We start from the raw sequence: 23,870 nt of genomic DNA, 5'->3' as shown, positions 1-23,870 counted from the left end.
AGGGAAGCAATATTTCTTTTTTTTAACCAAAAATTTGTTTTTTTTTAAATCCCTTTTCCCCAAATAAAATTTTTTTTCCCTTTTAAAGGGGCAGTATGCTTTAATTTTAAAGTAAACTTTAGATTGAAATTTTTATTAAAAATTTTTCTTTTGCCATTTTTAAAGTACCTTTATAAATGGGTTTTCTTTCAGAAATTTTTTTAGTTTTTTTTGGGAAAAAAAAAGGAGTTTAAAAATTTTTTATAACTTTTTTAGTTTTAAAGAAGGTATTTTCTCATATAAATTTCATGACCTAACAAACCATGGGGAAAATTTTTTCTTTTTACTTGATTTTTTCTGTTTTTTGTGACCAAAACCCAAAAAAATTTCCCGAAAAATTTTTTTTGAAAAAAAATTTGGGAAAAATTAAAAACAAATAAAAAATTCCCCAGTTTCCCTTTTGTAAAACAATATCAAATTTTCCCCGGGGTTTAATTTTTTCAAGTTTTATTTTTAAAATTTTAGAAATTTAAAAAAATCAAGATTTTTTTTTTAGCAAACAGTTCCCCAATTCCCTTTTTTTCAAAAAACCCCCCAAAATTAATTGGTTTTTTGGGGTTTTAAACGTTTTTCATTGACCGTTGATTAACCCCAAAGTCAATGACGATACAGATAAAAATTTCCCCTCGGGCGCACAATAAACGGGGCAAAAATTTTTTAAAGGACAAAAAGGGCGGAAAATAAACCGAAGACATGGGGTTTCCCGGTTTTAAAATTTTTTTTTGGGGAAAAAGCGAATTTCAAGTTGAACCCCGAAAAAAATTATTTTTTGGGCATTTTTGGGCCCCAAATTTTGCCCAAATAAGAATTTGCCAAAAAAAAAATGTTTAACAGTAAAAATTTTTTTTCAATGAAATAGAAAAAACTTTCCAGAAAAAAAAGAGTTAATGTTTCTTCTTGTAAGAGAAAAATTCCCCAAATTGGGGGGTTTATCCTTTGGGAAGGGCCCCCACATACTTTTGCCCCGGGGGGTTTTTTTGTATAGTATTTTATTTTTTAAAACCCCAAAAACATGATGGGTTTAAAGGGCCCCCCGTGTTAGGAAATTTTGTCGTTTTATTTTTTTTACCATGTGGTAATTAAATTTAAACTGTTTTTTTGAAACCCAGAAGAGGCGGGAAGTACGGGTAAAAATAGTTAAATCTTGTTAACCACCGGGGCCTAGAACGGGCAATACCTTTTTAAATGTGTAATTCAAAAAAGGGCGTGTCCCTGCACAAGCAAAAAGGGTTTTGTCTGCAGTTTAAAATTTTGTACATAAATAAAAGAATAAAACATGAACAAGGTGGTTGTGTCCGAACTATAACTTTCTCATTAATTGATGCCTTTTGAAATAATAATTCTGCATAAATATATGGCACATTTGGCCAATGAGTCACATGTAAACCCATCTGATGATGTAAATCAAAGATCAAAATCATACTTTCCCTTCGAACAAAATAGTTCATAAAAGTGTCTAAAAAGTTTCGTTAATGATTTTGTCATTTATGGACGAATTAAAAATCATTTGGGATAAATATGGTGCCTCTTTGTAAGACGACATGTAGCGAACAAATGTTCTAAGGTCACACTTGTATTTCAAACGTCATGGTATGAGAGTGCATTTGTGGCCATGTCCAGTCCATATATGTGTTATTCAGCGAAAGCTAAGAATAAATACGTGGTACTTTGAAACAATTTGTCTTGAGTGAGAAAAGAATTGTCGCATATAGTTAAATTTCAGACATTAAAGGTCATATTTTGAAGGTCATGTCCAGTCATTAATTCTGTCATTCATTGGACGGATATTGGCATAACTGGGCATACATTTGTGGCACATTAGGACTACTTGTAATGCTTTAACACTAGGTTGATAGCTAGATAGGTCAATTTAGAACATTGATGGTTGTGTCTATATCTGTGTTATTTATTCATGGATGTTTTTTTAAATAATAAGGTTTACTGAAGATATAAATAAATGCTTCAAGATTAATGTTTCTAATGTTTGTAAAACTTGTAAGACTACTGTAACTATGCCTTCAATGTAAAAAAATGAAAACAAGATTAACAAAGAAAGTGACACACCCTTGTTTATCTTTGTTTTACATAATTATTGTCAGGATAGTGCAAAAATAGTTGGTACACATTTTAGTGACTAAAATTACACTTAGAAATACCAAAGTAATTTTATGGAGTGATAGTTAAAAAAATATGAGATTAAAAATAATTATATTGTGGCAAATGACATCAAAATATGTTATATCATAATGGAATAAGATACTCATCAATTTCCTGAAAGATAGCCAATACAAGAACATAATACTTATGAAGATTTGAATATATCTTAGTCACTTGAATGCTTTTCAAACATAGATAGAATAAGGCGCAGCGTCCTTGGCAAAGTTACATAATTATAATGAAGACATTGATATTAACTAAGACAATGAATGAATAAATATCAATAAATTAAGACAAAACACAAAAAATCTCGTATTATCAGTTAAGTTAATAACATTTAAAGACATAGGCTTCAACGGCATATGTTACATGATTTAGTAGCAAAAAAACCAAAATGCTCTATCAAATCATTCTGTGATTGATAAATAAATACGACCCTTTATAAAGTATATATATCAATACAACAATAAAAAATATTGTATAAACACATCTGCGGATGTTTCTAAATTCCAAATTTTGCAATTCCCCCTTTGATATATGAATTTTGCGTAGGCCGGTGCTAGGGTGCTTGGACGGCACCTTGCAATTTCAAGTAACGTCCATGTACAGGCTCAATGAAATTGAGCCTAGAACATTTCAATTTTGCCGTTTTTATCATTTTTAGGGATTCTGTTGTTGTTTTATCTATTTTAAATTGTGTCGTACAATAGATATTGTTGCAAAGACATGCGGGCCCAGAGCCATAGTCGCTGACCTGTGAAGATACCTGGCAATATTTTATAATATTTACATACTGACCTTGACTCTTGCATTCAAATTATAAAATGACCTAGTGTCCATAAAGTTTTACACAAATGCTATTCTATCAAAATAAAAAAAAATAAACATCTAATGGTAAATTAAAATTTGAATACATCTGCAGATGTTTCTAAATTCAAAATTTCACCATTTTCGTGTTAAATGTTGAATTCTGCTTAAGCTGGTGCTAGGGGGCGTGAACGTTAACTTGCACTTTCCATTACCGTCCATGAACAGGCTCAATCAAACCGAGCCTGCAACATTTACAATTTTGTCGTGTTGGGCTTTCTTTAGGGATTCTGTATTTCTCTATTTATGTAAGACATTTGGGATCTCAGATACCTGATACAGTATAGATTAAATGTCCAAAAGGAATGACCTGTGATAGTTTGAAGTAATGATGTAAATTAAAGTGTGCAGTATACCTAAACAGTGTGTACAATTCGACATGACATGTTGCTTATATCATTTTACAATTTTTGATACTCATTCCTACAAAAGGATCCATTTGTTTAAAAGCACTTTACTTATATTTGTTAAAAAAGTTGTACATTTTGAAATCAAAGATGGCCGGCAGAGCAGTCAATGTGTAAAGCGCCAATTATTCCTAAAGTAATTGAAACTTTATTCCATGTAAACGGACATACGATACGATATGTACCAGAAATAATATTTTTAAGTAAATGGTAAAGGACAATGGCGGCCATTTTGATTTGACCTTTAGAAGGTCAAGGACTTCGAGTACAGCTGTGGTAGAGCAAAAATTGATTCAGCGTACGCGAATTATATAAAAACGATTGACTACCTGCTTGTACTAAAAATGCCGTTAGACTCTTAACGGAGGGTCTTTTCTGAAAATCAAACCCGTCTATACTGTTACCCGTAACGTCTCTGGAAACAGTATTTTCACGAGGGTTTATATTTTTACTGTTACTCACAAACCCATGTGTTATTTATTTTAATACCATTTGAACATTTCAACTTAATAAACATGTAACACAACTGAACCAAGTGTAACAATTACTCAACTATCCTTACCTTGCAAGTTGAAAAATAACACATGACCAGATTTTTATACTATTAAAAAGTACTGTTACCCTGTAACAGTACAAATGTCTTATTCACATTGTACATTTGCTTTAACAGTACAAATAACTACCAGTGACCTATAGAAAATTTACATTACAAAAACGTGAGGGGTAATAATAACAAAAAAAATATTACATATATTCGTATGCTATAAAGGTACGATCTCATATTAACTTCTGTGAAGACTTCTTGTGGTTGCTGCATAAAAGGTGTTATGTTAAATGAACAAACATGTCACAAAATAGTTTATATTTCTAAACATTCTATAAGAATGTAATAACGATATCATAATATTAAATCTGCATGCCTTCAAATCAGAAAAATGATTTCAAGGAAATCAAAATATAAGAAAACAATGCACGACCAATTAAATGCTTTAAAACATAAACATTTTCCACTGCACATAACATATTAAAATCGTGCAAACCCAGTGAAATAGAAATATTAACAATAAATCTCATTTTAAATATTATTGTAAATGTCACAGGTTAAAGAAATGATTATTTATTTACAGAAACACCATTATTTGTTATCAATTTATTCAATACTTTTTGAAAATATTTATTTAAAACTTCATGTATTCACAATAAAGATAACGAACGTACAACATTCTTAACATTTATTTAACTTCGTATATGTTTTGAATCGACAGATCATAATACAATATATTTAAATGAATTAATATAATATTGGCACAGACAAGTTAGGCGTAGCTGCTCCTACCGCAAGTGTTTCTCTCTACAGAAGGTGGTCAGGCGTTATCAGCATGTAACAACCCCAATACATAAGAAACCACAAAACATGCCATGAAATGACTTGAAGCAACTCAAGCTAACAAACGCACTTAATATAAGGTTCATAGATACACACCAGCGCAATACGTCCATATATATATGTGTGTATATAAAACTACGTGATCATAGACCTCATCTCCCCACGGTAACGAAATGGAAACCACTACCAACGTGAAAAGAAGAGAAATTATTAAAATGCAGGTAGATATGTGAATGTGCCAGGGAGGTACTATTGCGCGATACTGACTCCAATTCAAGTTTTACAGCACAAAGCAACGCGATCTAGATCTCACCATGTACTTCTATAGCAAGATCTAGTGACTCTAAGCAACACGGGTCGACCTTAATATCAAGTTAAGAGCTTGCATTACATGCTTAACGCCGCAATAACAGGTCACCGTTGTTAAACTTTATGCACTTCCAGTAGCTCGCAAGGGTAACTCGGACAGAAACAACCAATGTTTAAAGACGCAGCCCCGTTAATTACATTGCAAAATAAATGAAAACCAACATCCTGGACACGGAAAACCAACATTTCTAGATCTAAGCGAATATCTTTCTTTATCCCTTTTCGATGATATTATTTTGTAAGACCGCAAATTGCATTTATAAAACGGCGAATGACCCTACAGAAGATTGCATCTTGTTTAAAGATGTTTTATTAGTAGAATTTCCTGTATCTTATACAACCTCATTAAGTATGGACATTGGGATACTGACAGTCATTTTATCATTTGATCAGAATTTAGCTCAAGCCCGAGAAATACCAAAACCTCCGACGGTTTCTTTCTTTACTATGGGAACTCCAAATTCAGCGAAAATCTCTTCAAATAGCTTAGATTTCGAATGCACAGATCTGACGTTTTGTTTCCACCTGAAAGGTCGTCTAAATAATAGATTAATTTACCCGACTTTATTTCTAAATTTACACCCTAGCATTTCGTTCAAATATAATGCAGCTTATAGATGGTCCGAAGTGAAGAGCTTTATCAAAATAATATTTCTTGTTAAATGAAAAACCAATAAAAATGCAATTAATTCAAAATCGAAAGGCCTCACTGGTATTTATCAATTTGCACATTTTACGTAAGATTTAAAAAGTTTACAGTTAGGCCCCAATTCTTGCACCAACTTGACAGCTTCGTCAAAACGAGTGTATTAAAAATACAGAGTGTCGGGTCGATATAATCATTAATTGATTCACCAGAGGGATAAAACAAATGGTGAATTGCGTGGAGCTTTTTAGGGACTGGACCAATCGGGGAAATATTTTGCGTTGAGTGAATGGACATGCTACCATGCCTGCTTTGACTTCTTTATTTATTTGCGATTGAATGATTTCTGGATTTAATGTTGTCGAGCGTAATATTTTTTGAATCACGCGGTACTGTAGGCTCTTAATACTGAACAGAGAACTCGTCCATAAAAACCCTGATTCAATTTTGTCATAAAATGAACAAAAATATTTTAGAAGTTCTACGTTGACTGGCGATTTCGCTAAATTTGAAATATTGAACTGTCCAGCGACTACTATTACTGAGATTGGCGGATCATTTTGACCCCTTGTGCCGCCCCTGAAGTAGTTAACAGCTGGCTTGGCGCAAAAATTGGCTGGGGTTTTGACGATTGAGAGTTCGTCAACAGCGAAAAATTGTTGCATTGGAACTCTGGATGAACCCCATCACATTTGGAACAATGATGAGAAAATCTGCAATTTTACCACGTACATGAACCCTTATTAGACATTGCACGTGTATCTGCGGGTATTAGACATAGCAGGAATTCGAGAATATATCACTTTATTGATTCATGGTGATAACGCCTGGCGGTGCTGAAATTGGTCATCGTATGTGTTTGCCAGGCACTACCACCTTGCCGTGAAGCACATTTCCAGATATTAAAGAGATAATGAAGCATATCATGTACTTTATAAGGATGATTTCAGAGTTTAATTGATAAATAAATGATATATGCGTTAGTCCATTTTTGTATGGACAATATTTTCTCTTTACATTCCTTATTTCCAGTTTCAATTTACCTGTCGGCGTTTAATTTGAGAATACTTCCGTTGCAAAATTAGGAAAGTTCAACGTTCGGCACCTTTAGCAGCAGAGACAAGTTTACGTATTCGCCTGTAAGCGATGACCGGACAAGAGCAGCAGCTAAATCGTCACTTGCTAAGCGAACCAACTCAGAAAAAATTTGCGAATTTGGTAGCAATTAAACATTTTCATTAGAAATAGACGATTTTCTTTCATTTAATGGTATTAAACCCGAATCCATAGTAATTTATTCAAAGTCGATTAAATTTTACCAACCAGTATCCTGCAGGGACCTGCTATCTTCCCCACCAATTTCTTCTGTCTCCTGTCTCGAGCTACGTGCTCCTTGTCTCCAAAACATGCTTCCGCTGCGCTGCGCTTTCGCCCCCTTGAAACTGGCGAATCATTTCGTAGGCGTTCGTCAATGACCACTCTATCCTGTGTTACCGCTCTTCCTCGTCCGAACTTCATCGTATGCCTCTATCTCATATTTGGTTATTTAAGAATATTGCGATTGCAAAGATTTTCTCTGTCTAAACATGTTGAGTCGTCGATTTAGACGAGCTTACTGAGAAATCTGCACGGTTTTTTCGAACTATATCAACTTTTATAATTCCCTCATCATCCCTACGTAACATGCGATCATTTAAATGGGAAACAAACATATGAATGAAGCGGAATGTGTATATAAAACGGAAAAAAATCTTATGATTATTCTGAAGCTAAATAAACGAAATTATTTTTATACAAATCAAATTAATACAAAAGGTATTCGGTTAGCTATATTTATAAATCCCGCGCTCAGTCGTGGTGTTTGGAATGTTCACGTGATACTGTAACGGCAAGCATCTTGCGATATGATAATGCCTGGCCCTCCTTGAACAGTTACTTCTGCCGAAAATTTAATATGAAATTAATACTTGCAATTCAAAGTTTGTTTACTACATGAAGGTTATCGATTTACAATTTGCAAACTTTCTTTACCCGACTTAGTCGATGTTTATTTTCTATTCAATTTTGCTAAAACCATCACGTAATCAATATACATGAAGATGTGACTTTCATTTTAATTTTATTTACAAATAATTTGATAAAAAACACAATTCCAGAAACATTTAAAATAATAAAAACCATTGCAAAATAATATACTGTATGCATATAAATTGTAAATTTGTATATTTAACAAATCATAATAGACTCAACGAAAACCAGTGTCTGCTTCTTAACCTAACTATGTAGTTGCATGACCGTAATTTGCAAACCAAATTTAAGCTTAACCTATTATAAAAATAATATTATGACCACAGCAGATTTCGTACATGAAAATATTATAGACAATATTAAGAAAATAAATTAAATATTCGTTCATGAAATATATTAATGTTCTTAAAAAAATTATGAAGTTACAATATAGGATAAAAAATGGACAATAATAAAGAGAAATACTTGTTAATTAATTAACGCACTTGGTAAATTAAGCACCGCCTATTAAGCACGAATTTCAGATAAAACGTTATCATCCCGATTAAAAAAGATTACAGTGCAGTGTCACTGTGAATGGCACTGGTAAATAGTACAGATGCTTAATTTAACCCTCCTTATCAATATATACGTATGTCTAAAGAATGGAAATAAATTTTAAAGTCTTCAGGACATACATTCGTATAATAATAGTTTTTCATTCATATTCCTAATAATTCAATCACCATTTGAAACTATGTGAGGATATCACGTAAGATAACTTAAGACTCATCTTAAAATATATATACTCTTGTTCATATGAAAGATATATGAGGAATTACAGGAGAGGACCAAGAAATCATTTACATGAACATGAACATATTTTCGCAAGTATATATTCGCCAATACGCAACATACTGGTTCGATTGCACAATGGGACCAAAACAGTGATGCAATTTATCACCGTTGATGTTTTATGTGTTTTCAAATTATCTAATGGCTGAAATTAAAGCTCTTGATCTAGGTGTGAAGGTATGCAAAGAAAAAGTCTTCATTCTGATGCATTCTGTTGATATTGTCATGATAGTAATTTGGAATCTAGCTTACAAATCATGTTAAACATTCTATAAGAATGACATCGATACTTAAATACATAAAAAGTATATCACTGTGCAATCTTACTGTATATGTTTGTTTGTTAAGTTTGGTTTTACGGCGCACCAAACTATTCATGTCATATGACACAACAACAGGAAAGATGATTTTGGCTTATGTCGAGTGTTACAGAATTAAGACAACATTGCTTGAGGTAAGACATGCATAGATTCCAGTCATTCGAACCCCTTTCGTGGCCTCTGACGACCTCTAAGGGATAAACGGTGGCTGCAATTCCTCAAAGGCAACGTCTCAGCTACACAATAGAACTTAGTGCCATTTAAAATTCTGATAAAAATTGATAAGTTTAGGTGCCATTTAAGACATGATCGGGATCATACGGGATGAAATGAAATTAATATCATGTCATTGAATTTTATTTTCAAACAATTCAATTTTTGTTTAATGACTTGTGACAGGTAAATTGGATAAAGTTGCGGGACGGCTACAGATGGGCTTCATTTTAAGTCTATATCTCAATTTTCGATATTCCAAAACATATATTTGCAGCTAATAAAAACGTATAATAGAAATAAAAGGTTTGTAAAACAATTCATATTTACACCATCACCAGGACCATGCATTGAAGTTAATGTAGTTAAGTTGCCATCTAGTAAAAAGCTGCCGTTTTGAAATCTTGATGATATTAAGAAATATTTGTAAGGTACCACTCATGTTGCTTCATGAGTAGATATAGTATAAGTAAATTTGAGTAGATATAGTATAAGTATATTTAAACTTTTCTTAAATATACTTTAACATGTCCGCAGTGATTATTTTTCAATTAATTTTGGCCATTTTTGACGCCACCTTGATACTAGAAAATGAATTGATAGGAGTTAAATAAGATGTAAAGTATAATTTACACAAGGAGACAATTTATGTGTTTGAATAAAGAAATATTGCAGGTTATTTTGTGATTATTATTATGTTTTACAAATATATCCGTTTTATTAACCACCAAAACCGCTGCCAAATCAGAAACAGAGAATATTTTCGAATTTTCTTAAATTTACCGTTTTCCTGTTTAAAAATAGCTCCTTCATAAATGGGCGCCGATTTCATCTAAATATGTACTTTTTATCTTCATCATGATGAATTCTACAATTAAGTTTGACATACATCTTGGAACCCATCTTGGACGTTTGATTTTTCCCAGTTGTGGAAGAATGTCACCCCTAACTTATTTTCCATGTAGGTCTTTTCTGCAACATCCAATGCGCAACATAGAAAGAACTATATTACCTCCCTTTAAAATAACTAGGACTAGGGGAAACCCAGATTTAAATTAGTCGTTACCAGATCCTGTCATATAAGGATCTGAATGCAACCTCTAAAATTATGGTGATTTATATATACTTACCGCCAACCACCACATTAGATGTTAACATATGAGAAGTTGTTGTTATAGTCATAGTCATTATAATGATCATCCTAGAAATGTTATCACCATGGATTATCATCATCATTATCGAAGGTGTCGTTATCATCAGTTTTAGTATTGTATTATTTTCTTTTTTGTGAAAAGGTGGTCATATAATACACCATCCCAATAATTCTCGACCAAGTTTTAAAATCTTATTTCATCATCATAATTGTCTCCGGAAACCTTCACCATACTCGTCATGACAAACTATTGTATCTGATTCACTTGTTTTGACGAAAAATTATCAATGGGTGAATAATGGTTGTATAACATGATGCTCATTTACATATCAAGTTTTTGGCTGACTTAACAAAACCACGTTTTCTTTGTGCTGGTAAAATAATAACATAGGAGTGGGCCATTGGGATAAAGTAAATTATCGCTCAGTCCCATCTTAATTCGTGATGAATCCAAATTACATAATAACGACTGGACATCAAATGGATGTTCGTTCGGTAGCATGGCTACTTACACGCTACCTAAAATACTGCTTAAAGATGGTGCTCAGTAAAAAACAAACAAACCGGTTATGTTATACATGTATAGGCTTGTCATTTGATACATTTATTATATTATAACTAAGAAATTCTCGATGACTAACATTGTAGATTTCATATCCGTAATATTTTATTGTATTTTTACACACACTTTGTACGTATGATAACAAATGACTGTTCATTGTCTCATAATTGTCTTGTTTGGCAATAAGATAAGATTTATTTCTTGATTGCCAAGACTGTTCACAAACTTTACATCCTGTTATATTATGACCTGTGGTGATCATTAAAACACTGTTACTGATCACTTCTGACAACTCCATTCCAATAAAATTGTATAAAGATTTAGCAAACGAAATTGGATTCAAGGATATTTGCTCGTATAGCGTGGTATATAACTCGTGCCGGTTTTTCTGTCAGTAACTTCTGTTTAAATTCTGTATCATCATCCACTCTTTTACAGTGAAAATTTGAACACGCTACCACGGATCTTTTCCCGCCTGGACAACCACTATAATGCGCCTGTGACAAAACTGTAGACCGAGGGTCCCTTATTAAATGTATTATTTTACTTCCATACACATCTTTTAAGATTTCGTCTGCTAAACTCATAGACGTCCGTATTGTTTTAACTATTCTAAATTTAGAAGATAAACACGTGTTTTGTAGTTTCTGCAAACACTTTTCACGTTCCCCTCTACGAATTGCTGACAACCGAATATGTAAGATTGAACTTGTCTGTGAAGAATTCGGATAATGATTATTGTATCTTATACCAAAGTGTTTAAAAATACAATTGTTATAGACATCTGTTTTCTTTCCGAAAGAGAGAAAATACCAGTCGTCAAACGATTGCGATGGAACCAAGGAGAAATTACAGGTCAACCATCCAATTAACGTCTGCTTTTTCACACTTGTTATGTTCAACGCTGTCACAGGACTGAAACAAATAAGTATTTGCACGGTTTTAGGTTTAAAATGCACTTAAAAATAAACCATTTCTTTATTTTCAACGAATCACTTATCCATCAGGACGCTTTTATTGTCATAGCTTTTAGAGACAACACCTGATGGCCCTACTTAAGATACCTGATTATGTTTCTTCAGTAGAGCAAGAGATTTTTATCTGTTATTTAAATGAGATTTTGAACACGGATTACCAACACGCAAAATCAAACCAAGACAAACCAAGACTACAATATTTTCATTTTTTTCTTTACCATTTCTAGGCGTTGATAAGGGATTCTATTTTGAAATAATGAACAATATGAAATGGTCATGCGTTCGCTCAAAATTTAAATAAATATGTTAGCCTGAAGGGACTTGTGGTAAATAACACGTATTAGAAAAGGTATGTACCTACACAGCTATGCTGATTTCTTATTTTCTGCACTTTACCATTTTCATAATTATCGCTATATATCCAACAGAATCAATTTTGTAAATGTTTAAAGAGACTGCACTGAGGTTCACTAGCCTAAACTGATTACATTTTTAAATCATTCAAAATCAACTGGTGCACTGAAAATGGAAAACCAAGCAATAGATAATATACAACAATACTCCATATTTAATTGATAATCGATTTTTAATGCGATGATTTCTTTTGGCTGATTTTGGTGAAAAGCGTTGCAACAGTTTTCATCTGGGGATAATTTGCACCATAAAAAATGAAAGCCCAGTAAAACGGAGTGAGCAAACAATCTGAAACTGTGAACACGAATTATTGATCCAGACCTACATCCAGTTAAAAAAAATCTTGAAAAAATATTTCCAAACTTTTATATCAAAAACCTTACTGGAGTCCCTTTAAAAACAGTTGTAACGAACTTTTAATACTAACATAATAATTGGAGGCGGTAACTTTATATATTTAGTGCACTTGGCACCTTTGGACTTTGGAAAAATGCACCATTCCGCAAGTTTCATAAATATCACTATTTCGATCATGCCTATTTTCTATACTTAGCTATGTACTAGTATATAAAAATGAAACATTGTCGTTTATTTGATGACAAACCTTCTTGTCCCGTTAAACCATAGCACAGGTTGATTGGTTTTAACCAGATGTGACAGAACTCGTAGAGGTTCAAACACGTAAAACACGTGCTCATTTTGTTGTAGAATCTCTCCTGTGAGGGATGATCCACTTCTCATATACGTCAATAAAACAACACCAGTGAAATTGGTTTCTATATTAAGAAAGACATAAATATAAATATTTTATCCCCAATAATAATTGAGTTCACGATATAACCAATCATTATTTCTTTACACTTAAATTATCTTTTTTCTTTTTTACTTCCTTTTTAGTGAATTGAAAATTTTTAACATTTCATGTTTATTCATGAATTCTGCTTAGGCCAGTTTCGTGTGGGACTTGGTTGGGTGGACGGTAGCTTGCACTTTTTAGTACTGCCCATGAAATGAGTAGTCTCAATCAAACCGAGTCTGCAACATTTTTAGGGCATTCATTGATGATTTTTTTTTCTATTCCATATTAATTAAGTACGGTATTAATGATTACCACATACAGTCAATTAGATCAAGAAGTTCATCAATAATACACGGGTTTTTAATTGATGACTGATCCGTTCAAAAAAACGAAGGATAGTACAGACATATTTTGCAGTTAGCAAGTTTAAAGAGGAATACGAGTCATTTGTATGAACTAAAAGTTTCAAGTATTTATAACGTACTGCAAATTATCCTTTATTTGAGAAGCTTCTGTCGTGAAAAGTACAACTTACTCACCTGCCAAAGAGCCTGCTCTGCCAGTGTCGGATATATTTAAGATATTTAACAAACTTGAGCGCATTGATTTTGCAATATTGCGAGCACCAGTTTGGACCGGATATTTGACGTCACCAGCTACTGTCAACACATCATATGATATTGTCCAAACTGCAAAGATAGAATAATATTTGGAAAATATATAGATTATGTTTCCCTTATAGTGAAAATATGTAAATTATCTTGAGCAGAGATTTACAAGTCACGATAATCCTTCCTTATAGCAGACATGTTAATATTTCTTTATGTGCATTTTTTGAAGTCAGAGTGTCCTGGTATACTACGGTAAAACAATCTTTCATAGAAATGTAAGTAAACAAAAAGGTGTTGATAAAAAGCATAATTATGCTCCTTCTTTATCAGTTTTGTTCGGGAAAAACAATACATGATCTGTGCAAATTAGTGGCGGTCAGGAAAAAAAGCAAATGATCCAAATGTCGATCGAGAAAAACAAGCAAATGATCCAAATGTCGATCGAGAAAAACAAGCAAATGATCGAAATGTCGATCGAGAAAAACAAGCAAATGATCCAAATGTCGGTCGAGAAAAACAATCACTTGCAGTGTCGATCCGGAAAAATAAGGAAATTGATATTACTGTCGCTCGGGAAAATATACAAACGATAAATCAATATTATTGTTGATTGGGAAAAACAAGCTGTTGATCCATCGGTATTAGTGCAACGTTGTGTGATCTTCACGTTAAGAAGTTTCTGTTTACGAATTAAGCCTGCTCAATTGTTATAATATTGATAATGTATTAAATTGCTCACCCTTTGCACCAAAATGAGGATATATAATGGCCTATGAATATGTTTTTGTAACATCATCTCGTAGTCATGACCGACCTCCACATCAAATCTTGGAAATGTAGGCGAAAACATCCCCTAGTTATAGGTCGGACTTTTAGAGGTCAACTTTAAGTGATCTACTTAAACTTAAAAAACAAACAAGAAGGGCTATCTACTGGTCATGGGGAATGTTCGTACCAAGTAACATAAACCATTTACATATTCCTTCTGGGCAAGGAACATACGGACCGACTCCATCAAAGCTTCCACCCATTATTATGTTGCATGTAATATAGGTGGCATGGACATTTATCATTTATTCGGCTAGATGTTTGATATACATTTACATTTTGGTAACCATAAACATGCTACTTGGATCAAAATCTCACTCACTTCCTCACAAATTCACATATTCACTCAACAACTCATTCACTTCCTCACATATTCACATATTCACTCAACAACTCATTCACTTCCTCACATATTCACATATTCACTCAACAACTCACTCACTTCCTCACAAATTCACATATTCACTCAACAACTCACTCACTTCCTCACAAATTCACATATTCACTCAACAACTCACTCACTTCCTCACAAATTTACATATTCACTCAACAACTCACTCACTTCCTCACAAATTTACATATTCACTCAACAAGTCACTCACTTCCTCACAAATTCACATATTCACTCCACAACTCACTCACTTCCTCACAAATTCACATATCCACGTGCTCATCCACTCATATGTTCAAGCACTCTCTCTAAAACCACTCACCCACTCATTTCCAGGTATATATTTTTTGTTTTCAAATATGTAAATTATAGAAAAATTCACTTCTGGCAGTGGCAGTGTGTATTAGATATTAGAGGACATTATCAGTATAATTATAGTACTGCCCTATGGCACCGCACTCTGGGGTCCAACTAGCCTGAGATTCAGGCGTTGATAGTTTTTGTTTATTCATAGCATATGCGCTATTCGGTATTCAGACGTGGTTTTGATATTTTAAAATGTTTGTGTTCAAGATGGCGATCGATATTTAGATACTTAGATCACTGTGCAATTAAATAATTGTACTCCGTGTCATTAAAATTCATATGTAGCAGTAATTAAAAAGATATTGCTTACTAGTATATGCTTTAAGAATTTTACCACTTTAAATATTACAAAATTGTGAATTTATAACAAACTTCTTCAATTGTAAATGTACATGTACATGTATTTCTAAAAAAAATGTTGTCAATAGCATTCTGTTCTGTCAGTCATTTGCAATTTACTTGATAAGTTTTGGTGTCATATTGGACAACAAATTAAACATTGATGACAATGTAATAAATGCATTAAATATTATCTCATTACATCTTATTTTCAAACAATTCTATATTTCTTTTTTAATGACTTGTAAAAAGTTAGTTAGAAGTAACATTTATCAGAGAAAAGGTGCGTGAGGGGTACTGCTGTTAATTTATTTTAATTTTATTTCACAATTTACGATATTTCTAAATATTTGGACCACATGGCATCGCATGAGGAAATTAAATGCGATGCATCGGAAATTATGATCACAGCAAAATTACATAAAAACTGCATACTCGGTTTGATTGAGTCTGCACATGAGAGATAATGAAAGAGTGCAACATCCCTCACGCCCCCAGCACCGGATTGAGCAGTTTTCAATTATCAACACTTGAATTTTGGAATCAATGATCTTGAAGGAACAGTAAAATATCACAACACTGAAGTGAATTTCGAGGCAACTTTTTACGGCTGCCACACGGCTTTTGACCTCTGTTGTACTGAAAAATACAAAAATCTGGAAAAAGGGTGATCCCTCGGAAGCATTTATCACAACAAAGTCGAAATTAATGAAATTTTAGAAACAAATTATTGCTTGTAAAATTGATTAAATTTTGGAAACAAAATACTGTTTGTAAAACAGTTTACATCTGCACGGAATGACCATGATCACTCCATCAGTAAATGCCGTTAAAACACGTATTTTTGTTGCCATCTCGGAAAAAATCTGTGGTTCTGAAATCTTTATGGTTTCAGATATCAATCATGTTATTTTAAGAAAGTAACTGCAGCTATTAGTGAGATTTAAAGTATTCTTAAATACACATTTAGGTGTCGCAAATACTTTTATTTTATTGTTGCCAATTGTACGCCATCTTCATACTAAAACCGAAATGACACGAGTGGAATATAATGTAGACGAAAATGTACAGCACGAGACCATACTTGAGCGGCTATTTGATAATATTTAATAATTTAATATCTTCTTACTTACATGTCGGTATAAGAATAAAAGCATGCCCGTTTTAACTGGTTTAATTTTAAATTATGTTGACAGGGGGAAATGGATGATGATTAAAAATCATAATCAGATGCCCATGCACAGTGGTTATTTTTTATGGGGGTTTCATATCACGGACGACAGGGGAAATTACTTTTCATTTTTTGCCTATGATACCAAAAAGAGAAAGGAACATCAAACTACTTGGCAATCTGATTTACTATCACCCCTCACCCCTTCGTACCCAAATCAGTCTCGTGTTTCGATGCTCTTTTTATCTAAATATTTACTAAATGAAAAATATAGAAATATGTAAAACTCAGATTTTCACCAGATCCTGCGATATAAGGATCTGGATTTTAATGTGACTGAAAAAAAATGTCACACAACCACTACAATTATCAGCGCACCAGCAAAGTTTAACAGCCCAGGTGAAATGGTGACTGAACATGTGAACGTCAAAATCAGTTTATAATTTGCAACACAATTCCTTTCAATTTCATCATTTTCTTCGGATTATCAATAAATAAATCACGCGACCAAAGGAAATGTATGTAAATATCCATTGAAATATCACAGGAATGTTCAAATTATAAAAAAGTGGGGTAGTCTTTTTTATATTCTAGGCAGTTTTATATTTTATCCTAAACATTTTCCGAAACCAACTGTTGGTCGATCACCATTTAAATGGGCAATCTTTTTAATTAGCTCAACTTGTCAATACAAAATAGCACTATTTCAGTTTAAATAATTTGTTATCGAACGTAATATTACACTCTATACACACAAAATATGTTTACATATCTCACTTTAATGCCTCTTTTCTGTGATACATATAACTAAATATAATAAATAGCAAAATGCAATCCTTAGATAAAACAATATGAAATTAATATCGTCTGCTATTGTTATATGTATCCGACCTTATATATTTTACCTACTTCATTACTTATTTTTACATTATACGAGGGTTGTCCAAAAAAATCGTTCACTGCAGTTATTGTCGTGAGATTTATTGATAAAAATACTTTAACTATATATCACTTGAAGCAAAAATCTGTCTCAAATAAGAAAACAAAAGAAAAATATGTGTAACTGGCGTGTCACGAAGACGAATCGTCATACAGTTACCTTAGTAACGTAATACCGGCGCACGACAAAACATTGGGTTGGTTCATTACTGTTATTGTATTAATTCTTTGTTGCTTGTAAAGTGGCATTTGCTTTTTATGTCATTTTTTTAACCGTCAATAGAGGAATAAGTGATGCAAAGTATTTTGTAGTTTTTATTGTTCCTATTGTGACGGAAATGTACTTTGTAGTAAATTTGATTGCCTCCCCTTTTTATAAGCTCGCCATTTGTATTAAAAAATAAAAAAAGTTATGTATTAAATTTGACATGAAAGAGTAGGTATTTTAGTTGTTTTTATAGTCAAAAAGATATACGTTAGGAGAATCATCCAAAGTGTTTATATTTTGAATTGCTAGTTTACTTACAGTAATTTGTATGGAAATTTACTTCAAATGACAGACGCTTATAAGGTTTAATTAAAATCAGTTTCAAGAAACGTTTTATTATTTTAGCCAATCAAAATGATTGTTTTTCTTCACTGCGGAGATGATGCTTCACAAGCATATAAATAGAGCGAGTTCATTGTAAAAAATTCATTAGGGGCCTCCGTGGCCTAGTGGTTAAGGTCGCTGACTTGAGATCACTGGTCCCTCACCACTGTAGGTTCGATCCTCACTCGGGTCGAAATCTTTCATGTGAGGAAGCCATCCAGCTGGCTTACGGAAGGTCGGTGGTTCTACCCAGGTGCCCGCTCGTGCCTGAAATAATGCCCAGAGGGGCACCTGGGGTCTTCCTGGGGTCTTCCTCCACCAATAAAAGCTGGAAAAAATCGACGAAAAAATCTCGGCGGGATGGCCCGACTTGTGTGTACGGTCGCCCATATGGGCTTTCCGGCGGCGACCTTAAATAAACGCATTTAAAAAAAAATCAGTCTGGTCCTGTCCGTTGGAGAGTGGAAACGAATTCATAAATACTAACTGGTACGCAAAAATCTCAGATTTCTGGTACTAAGGACGTTTTATGATTTCTGTAAAATTCCTTGGGCATAAATTATTTTAAGAAATATATTTTTGGTTAGATTTGTTTTTGGCTTCGGACCGTTAAGATCGAAGTTGTAATTATATTTACTAGTAGCCAGGCATCTTAGATACTGGTGCTAAAAATATCTTTACTTCTTCAGAAAATATTTTATGATTTAAGTAGTTAGTCTGCCTGTTGTCCTTGCAAGAGTTGGATATAGGTAATATTGTATTTACTAGTAGCCAGGCATCTTAGATACTGGTGCTAAAAATACCTTATTGCCTAAGTAAAACCTCTTGGACAAGTGTTTGACAGAGAAGAGTTTATTTGAAGACATTATTTGAAGAATCGGTTTTTGAACGTTTTATGATTAGAGTTTGTTGATTTGAAATATGAAAGTTAGAAATAAGAGATAGGTTTAGGAATGTAAATTTTAGTTTGAAAGTAAGAGTAAATAGAGTTTAATTGCTTCTTGAAATATATATTTTGGATTATTTAAGTATTAGTTGAAGATTGTTATTTTTGCATTTTATAATTTCTAGAGTTTTATTAAGTTAATATATAATCAAAAGGTAAAGAAACCAGAAGGAAAATTTATATAAAATATTTCAAATCATTTCGGATAAGTATCCCAAGAAAAATTATATATTTGCATTTGAGAATCTTGTGGTTTAAAATCATTTTATTTTGTAGCACTTGAATAATTAATCAACAGCTCGGTACACGCTACACTATGTACATGTAACATATTCCACCAGTGCACAAATATATTGGACAACCCTCGTCACATGCGTCGTCATTACGGACGGACGGCTGCCTGACCGGTTGTCATCGTCTACCGACTCTCGCCCATCTACAAAGCGTTTGTGCCATTTAAAAAACGAGCCTTCGTGACACTGAACTGGTCTGCTAGCCCTTTTAAGTTCTTTGTAGGTATCTGTCTGTGTTTTACCAAAAGATGCGCAAAATTTGATGATCGTCCGTATTTCCAAACGTTTACCGACTGAAATTTTCACATAATGACAGTATTGACGACCACACATTCATGTTTGTTTACGACCGTTACAATAGAGCAAATAACGTCATATTTTCTAGTGACGTCAGAGATACGTACACACATTTTACCCTGAATTTTGACGTTTATACGTAGTGTTTAAAGGATACTGTGATGCATCAAAGTAATGAACTAACCCAATGTTTTGTCGTGCGCCGGTATTACGTTACCAAGGTAACTGTATGACGATTCGTTTTCACGACGAGCCAGTTACACGGCCTTTTCTTTTGTTTTCTTATTTGAGATAGATTTCCCCTTCAAGTGATATATAATTCATGTTTTTGTATTAATAACTCTCACGACAATAGCTGCAGTGCACGAATTTTTTTGACAACCCTCGTATAACGTAAAAATATCATTAAAATTCATTTTTATGACGCGTATCGCGTTGGACCCCGAAGTGCGGTGTTACACCGCATGTTTATAAAGTCGCTTTTGAGGTTATAATCGAGTAAAGTTATTCTCCTGGATTATAGAACAGAATAGACATGGTACATCGCCATGCAAATAAACAATTATCATGTCACCTGATCATGATAACACAAAATACAATATGATACTTAATCAGGTAAAAGAATATACATTTGTTTACAAAGACAATGTTAAGATATGTTATAAGTCTAGATATTTTTTCTCAAACATACAGTAATAGAAATCCTACTGGCTACCTCACAGGATTTTGTATATCATGTTCTAACTGATGACTATAAATAAGTTAAAGAGATGTCTGGTATGTTATATGGTGTGTATAAACAATATTTTACAATATAATCCTCGTTTAGAGACTCGGGTTAATAATCAAGATACTGAGTCGTATAACCTGTAAGACATCTTTGTGACTAAAACTACATTTGCTGTCGAAACAAAATTCTTTTTCGGACCGAAAATTAAAACCTCATGCAATATCATATCATTTTGGCCTGAAAATCGTTCTAGCAACTTGGTTCTATTTATGTGACTGCAATCAGCAATTAAAGGTGCGTGTTACGTTCATTTCTTTACTATGTTAATTAATGTTGCATTTATGTTCACCCATAGTATATATAAACAATATCATAAAATTGTCAATCTATGTAGAATTATAAGAGACAAGAAAATCGTTCTAAATCGTTCTCACGAGAAACGTCTTGTCCTATTGTAAAATTAGATACATGTGTACATTTTCATGACTCTGGATACGTGCTTCTTTAAGATATATTGTGATCAAATTTGATAATTGAAAAAGGCACCACATTAACTTGACCAACAATACGTAATGTAGCCTCCCTAATATTATTTATGCATTATTTTTTCATATAAAAAATCAATTCAGCAAGATTTTCCTATGTTTCAATGAATTTTTGCAATAAAAGTATTTCACATAAAGATGAGCATAGTAAATCTTAAATTAATATGTAACATGTTATTTCTATAAAACAATATCACAGCAGGTTTTTGCTAGTTACCTTGTCATATGACTGTCTTGGTGGCCAAATAGGCACATAAACTTTTAATGTTTTGTTATTATACGAGTAAACAATTCAAAGATAAAATGGGAAAATTATAACAATGGTTTCCTTATTGTGTCTTATATAGAACATTCAATTATTACATGCAATTCAGTTGCAATACCATCTCGACAAAATGTACATATCCTTTTATTGTCCTACTTTTATTTCTGTATTGGTCGATTAAAGCTGACACTTGGTATTATGGTAACATGGTGATTATAAAAACCCAGTGGCCTTTGGTTAATCACCTATCCCAATTTATTATGAAGAAATAATTATTGCTTTTGACTTACACTCCTCGCTCATATGCGCGGCCGTTGGCAGTTTAGCAAATATAGATATTGCAGATAAATGTTTGTAAACAATAGAGTGATTCAAATGTCGGGTAACGTAAGGTAGACTTACCTATAAACACGGTCAGAGTAAATATCACTAAAACACACATTGTTCTCCAATACGTTCGAACCCGAAGCTGAAGAACGGATACACATTTCTGTATCATATCTTATCAACTTTAACTATCTTAGCTGAAAATAGAATTTTTAACATTTAAATTTGCAATCAAAGACTTTCTTATATGTTTTAACTAAAATATTAATGCCTATCCTTGTACTAGTTTGGACTCTCTAAACACTTCCTTTTAATAAACATAACGAGTATGTCTCTTTTAACATATTTAATTTTCAATTATTAAATCCTTTTTATCAAAAGATTTATTTCAGTACTGTTATGAATTTCATAAAACAATGTTTTGACTTAAAAAAAAAAACGTTTTGCACACCTGGTCTTCTTTTTTCATTGCTCTTTTGCCCGCTCTTTATGTATTACGATGACATAAACATTATATTAGACGTGTAAGACGTAGTGTTTTCTACGACTGGAAAAATGAGCGAGTTTGTAAATTAAGGCCTACTCTAGGGCAATCTGATAGTTTCAAGCTAGTTAATGGTTTAGACAATCAAGATATGAGTTAACCTATTTGCAAGTATATATAATTAACATGTAGACAATTTACTTATGTGTTACTGTATCAAACATTGTATCAATAATCCCTTTATATGTATAAAACATTTCGTAAAAGAAGAGAAAAAATATTCAAACTTACTTTATGAGCAAATAAATTTCCAATTTATTTTCCTTGATTATATAAAAGCACAAACTTTGATGGCATTTTGTGTACTTCAAGCTCTCAATAATTGACCAAATGTCATTAAAACAAACAGAAAATGGTTTTCTTTTAAGTTAAACACACGTTTTCAGCAAATGAATGGTTTTGCTTCACATCCGATTCAGATCTGTTGACAGAGAAATTGTTAAACAAGTTCATTTAATCGACAATATCAATGATATTGACTCGCCCCATATAATAACTTAGGCCAATAAAATTATTTGCCTAGTTTACGTTTACCAACCGGCTCTAGATATTTATTGTTTGTGAAGAAACTAGAAATATGATAACTGTCCTACTCAAATAAATCACTTAATTTTACAACACATTCTCGATATGATAGGTTCCTTTATGGCGTTTATGTTATTTATAACGTTTTCTTAAATATAATAAAACTGTTATGAACAAGCTTAACTATTGATAATTGTTCTTCAAACCTTTACTTGGAGAGGTTTATGGACTGTTTGAAGGGAAACAAAACCTTATTCAAATATTGGTTCGAATGTTGAGTTTTAAAAATACTTTGCAGGTTTTCTATGAACAATTACATGTAGATAATCGATAAAACTATTTATCCAGGGCATTTTATTTGTTTCTCACAAGTAACACATGTTTTATTCAAATCTGTAGGAGTTCAGAATGTGAAAGTTTTCTAAAATGCATCCTGTAACAGCTTTGTTAGTTCTCAACACCGTAAATCATTCAATACAATGTTACAGTAATTCACTCAATAACAAGCACACAACATCTGGCGTTCATTATTTTACTTCAGAAATACAAACAGCTTCTTACTTTGACGAATTATTTTTGTTTCTGTATTAATTTCTCTTTATCCCCATTATGTGTCGGACTTATTATTTGTGACAAGGGATAGCACAAATTAACATTTTGCTCATAAAGAACAATTTATCTAATTTAACATAAAAGTGACTAGTCAAACGAAACAGAAGCAGATTCGAAATAACGAATGATGAGAGAGAAAGATGTTTCATATACATGATTTCATTTACAGAAGTGTGATGTTTAAAGTATAAAGACTGTTAAGAACTTTATTTTGCCTGTCAATGTTGTCTACATATTCTAATATCAGAAACTATATGCTTTCGACAAGTTTTGAGGCAGCATACATTACAATGAGCAAAGTAACAGTTTACATTATAATACAAGAACTGACAAATGGTAAATCTACAATACATAAGACATGCATGTATGCGTATATG

General features: G+C 32.6%; 1 protein-coding gene across 1 annotated transcript; it reads right to left on the bottom strand.

The window, feature by feature from the left end:
• Positions 1 to 11,010: 11,010 nt before the first annotated feature.
• On the bottom strand, positions 11,011 to 23,168 carry LOC132756848 (uncharacterized). Its single transcript, XM_060747991.1, has 5 exons — positions 22,588 to 23,168; positions 21,888 to 22,009; positions 13,712 to 13,861; positions 12,978 to 13,149; positions 11,011 to 11,897 (listed from the first exon to the last, which is right to left on the bottom strand). Exons 2-5 carry the CDS (start codon positions 21,982 to 21,984, stop codon positions 11,303 to 11,305), a joined length of 1,014 nt encoding a protein of 337 aa, XP_060603974.1. The 5' UTR covers positions 21,985 to 22,009; positions 22,588 to 23,168; the 3' UTR covers positions 11,011 to 11,302.
• Positions 23,169 to 23,870: the final 702 nt, after the last annotated feature.

Source organism: Ruditapes philippinarum, unplaced genomic scaffold (genome assembly GCF_026571515.1).
Source record: "Ruditapes philippinarum isolate M1 unplaced genomic scaffold, ASM2657151v2 ctg598_1_1_1_1, whole genome shotgun sequence".
NCBI classification, from domain to species: Eukaryota; Metazoa; Mollusca; class Bivalvia; order Venerida; family Veneridae; genus Ruditapes; species Ruditapes philippinarum.
Note: the sequence above shows the minus strand (reverse complement) of the source record. Positions and strands in the feature narration are given on the sequence as shown.

Bases quoted from the DNA above. Each gene is read 5' to 3' on its own strand.
- LOC132756848 (XM_060747991.1), bottom strand. From the start codon at position 21,984: ATGATACAGAAATGTGTATCCGTTCTTCAGCTTCGGGTTCGAACGTAT. The intron at 13,862-21,887 runs GTAAGTCTACCT...CTATCTTTGCAG, and splicing joins TACTCTGACCGTGTTTATAG to TTTGGACAATATCATATGAT. The intron at 13,150-13,711 runs GTGAGTAAGTTG...TTCTTAATATAG, and splicing joins CAGAGCAGGCTCTTTGGCAG to AAACCAATTTCACTGGTGTT.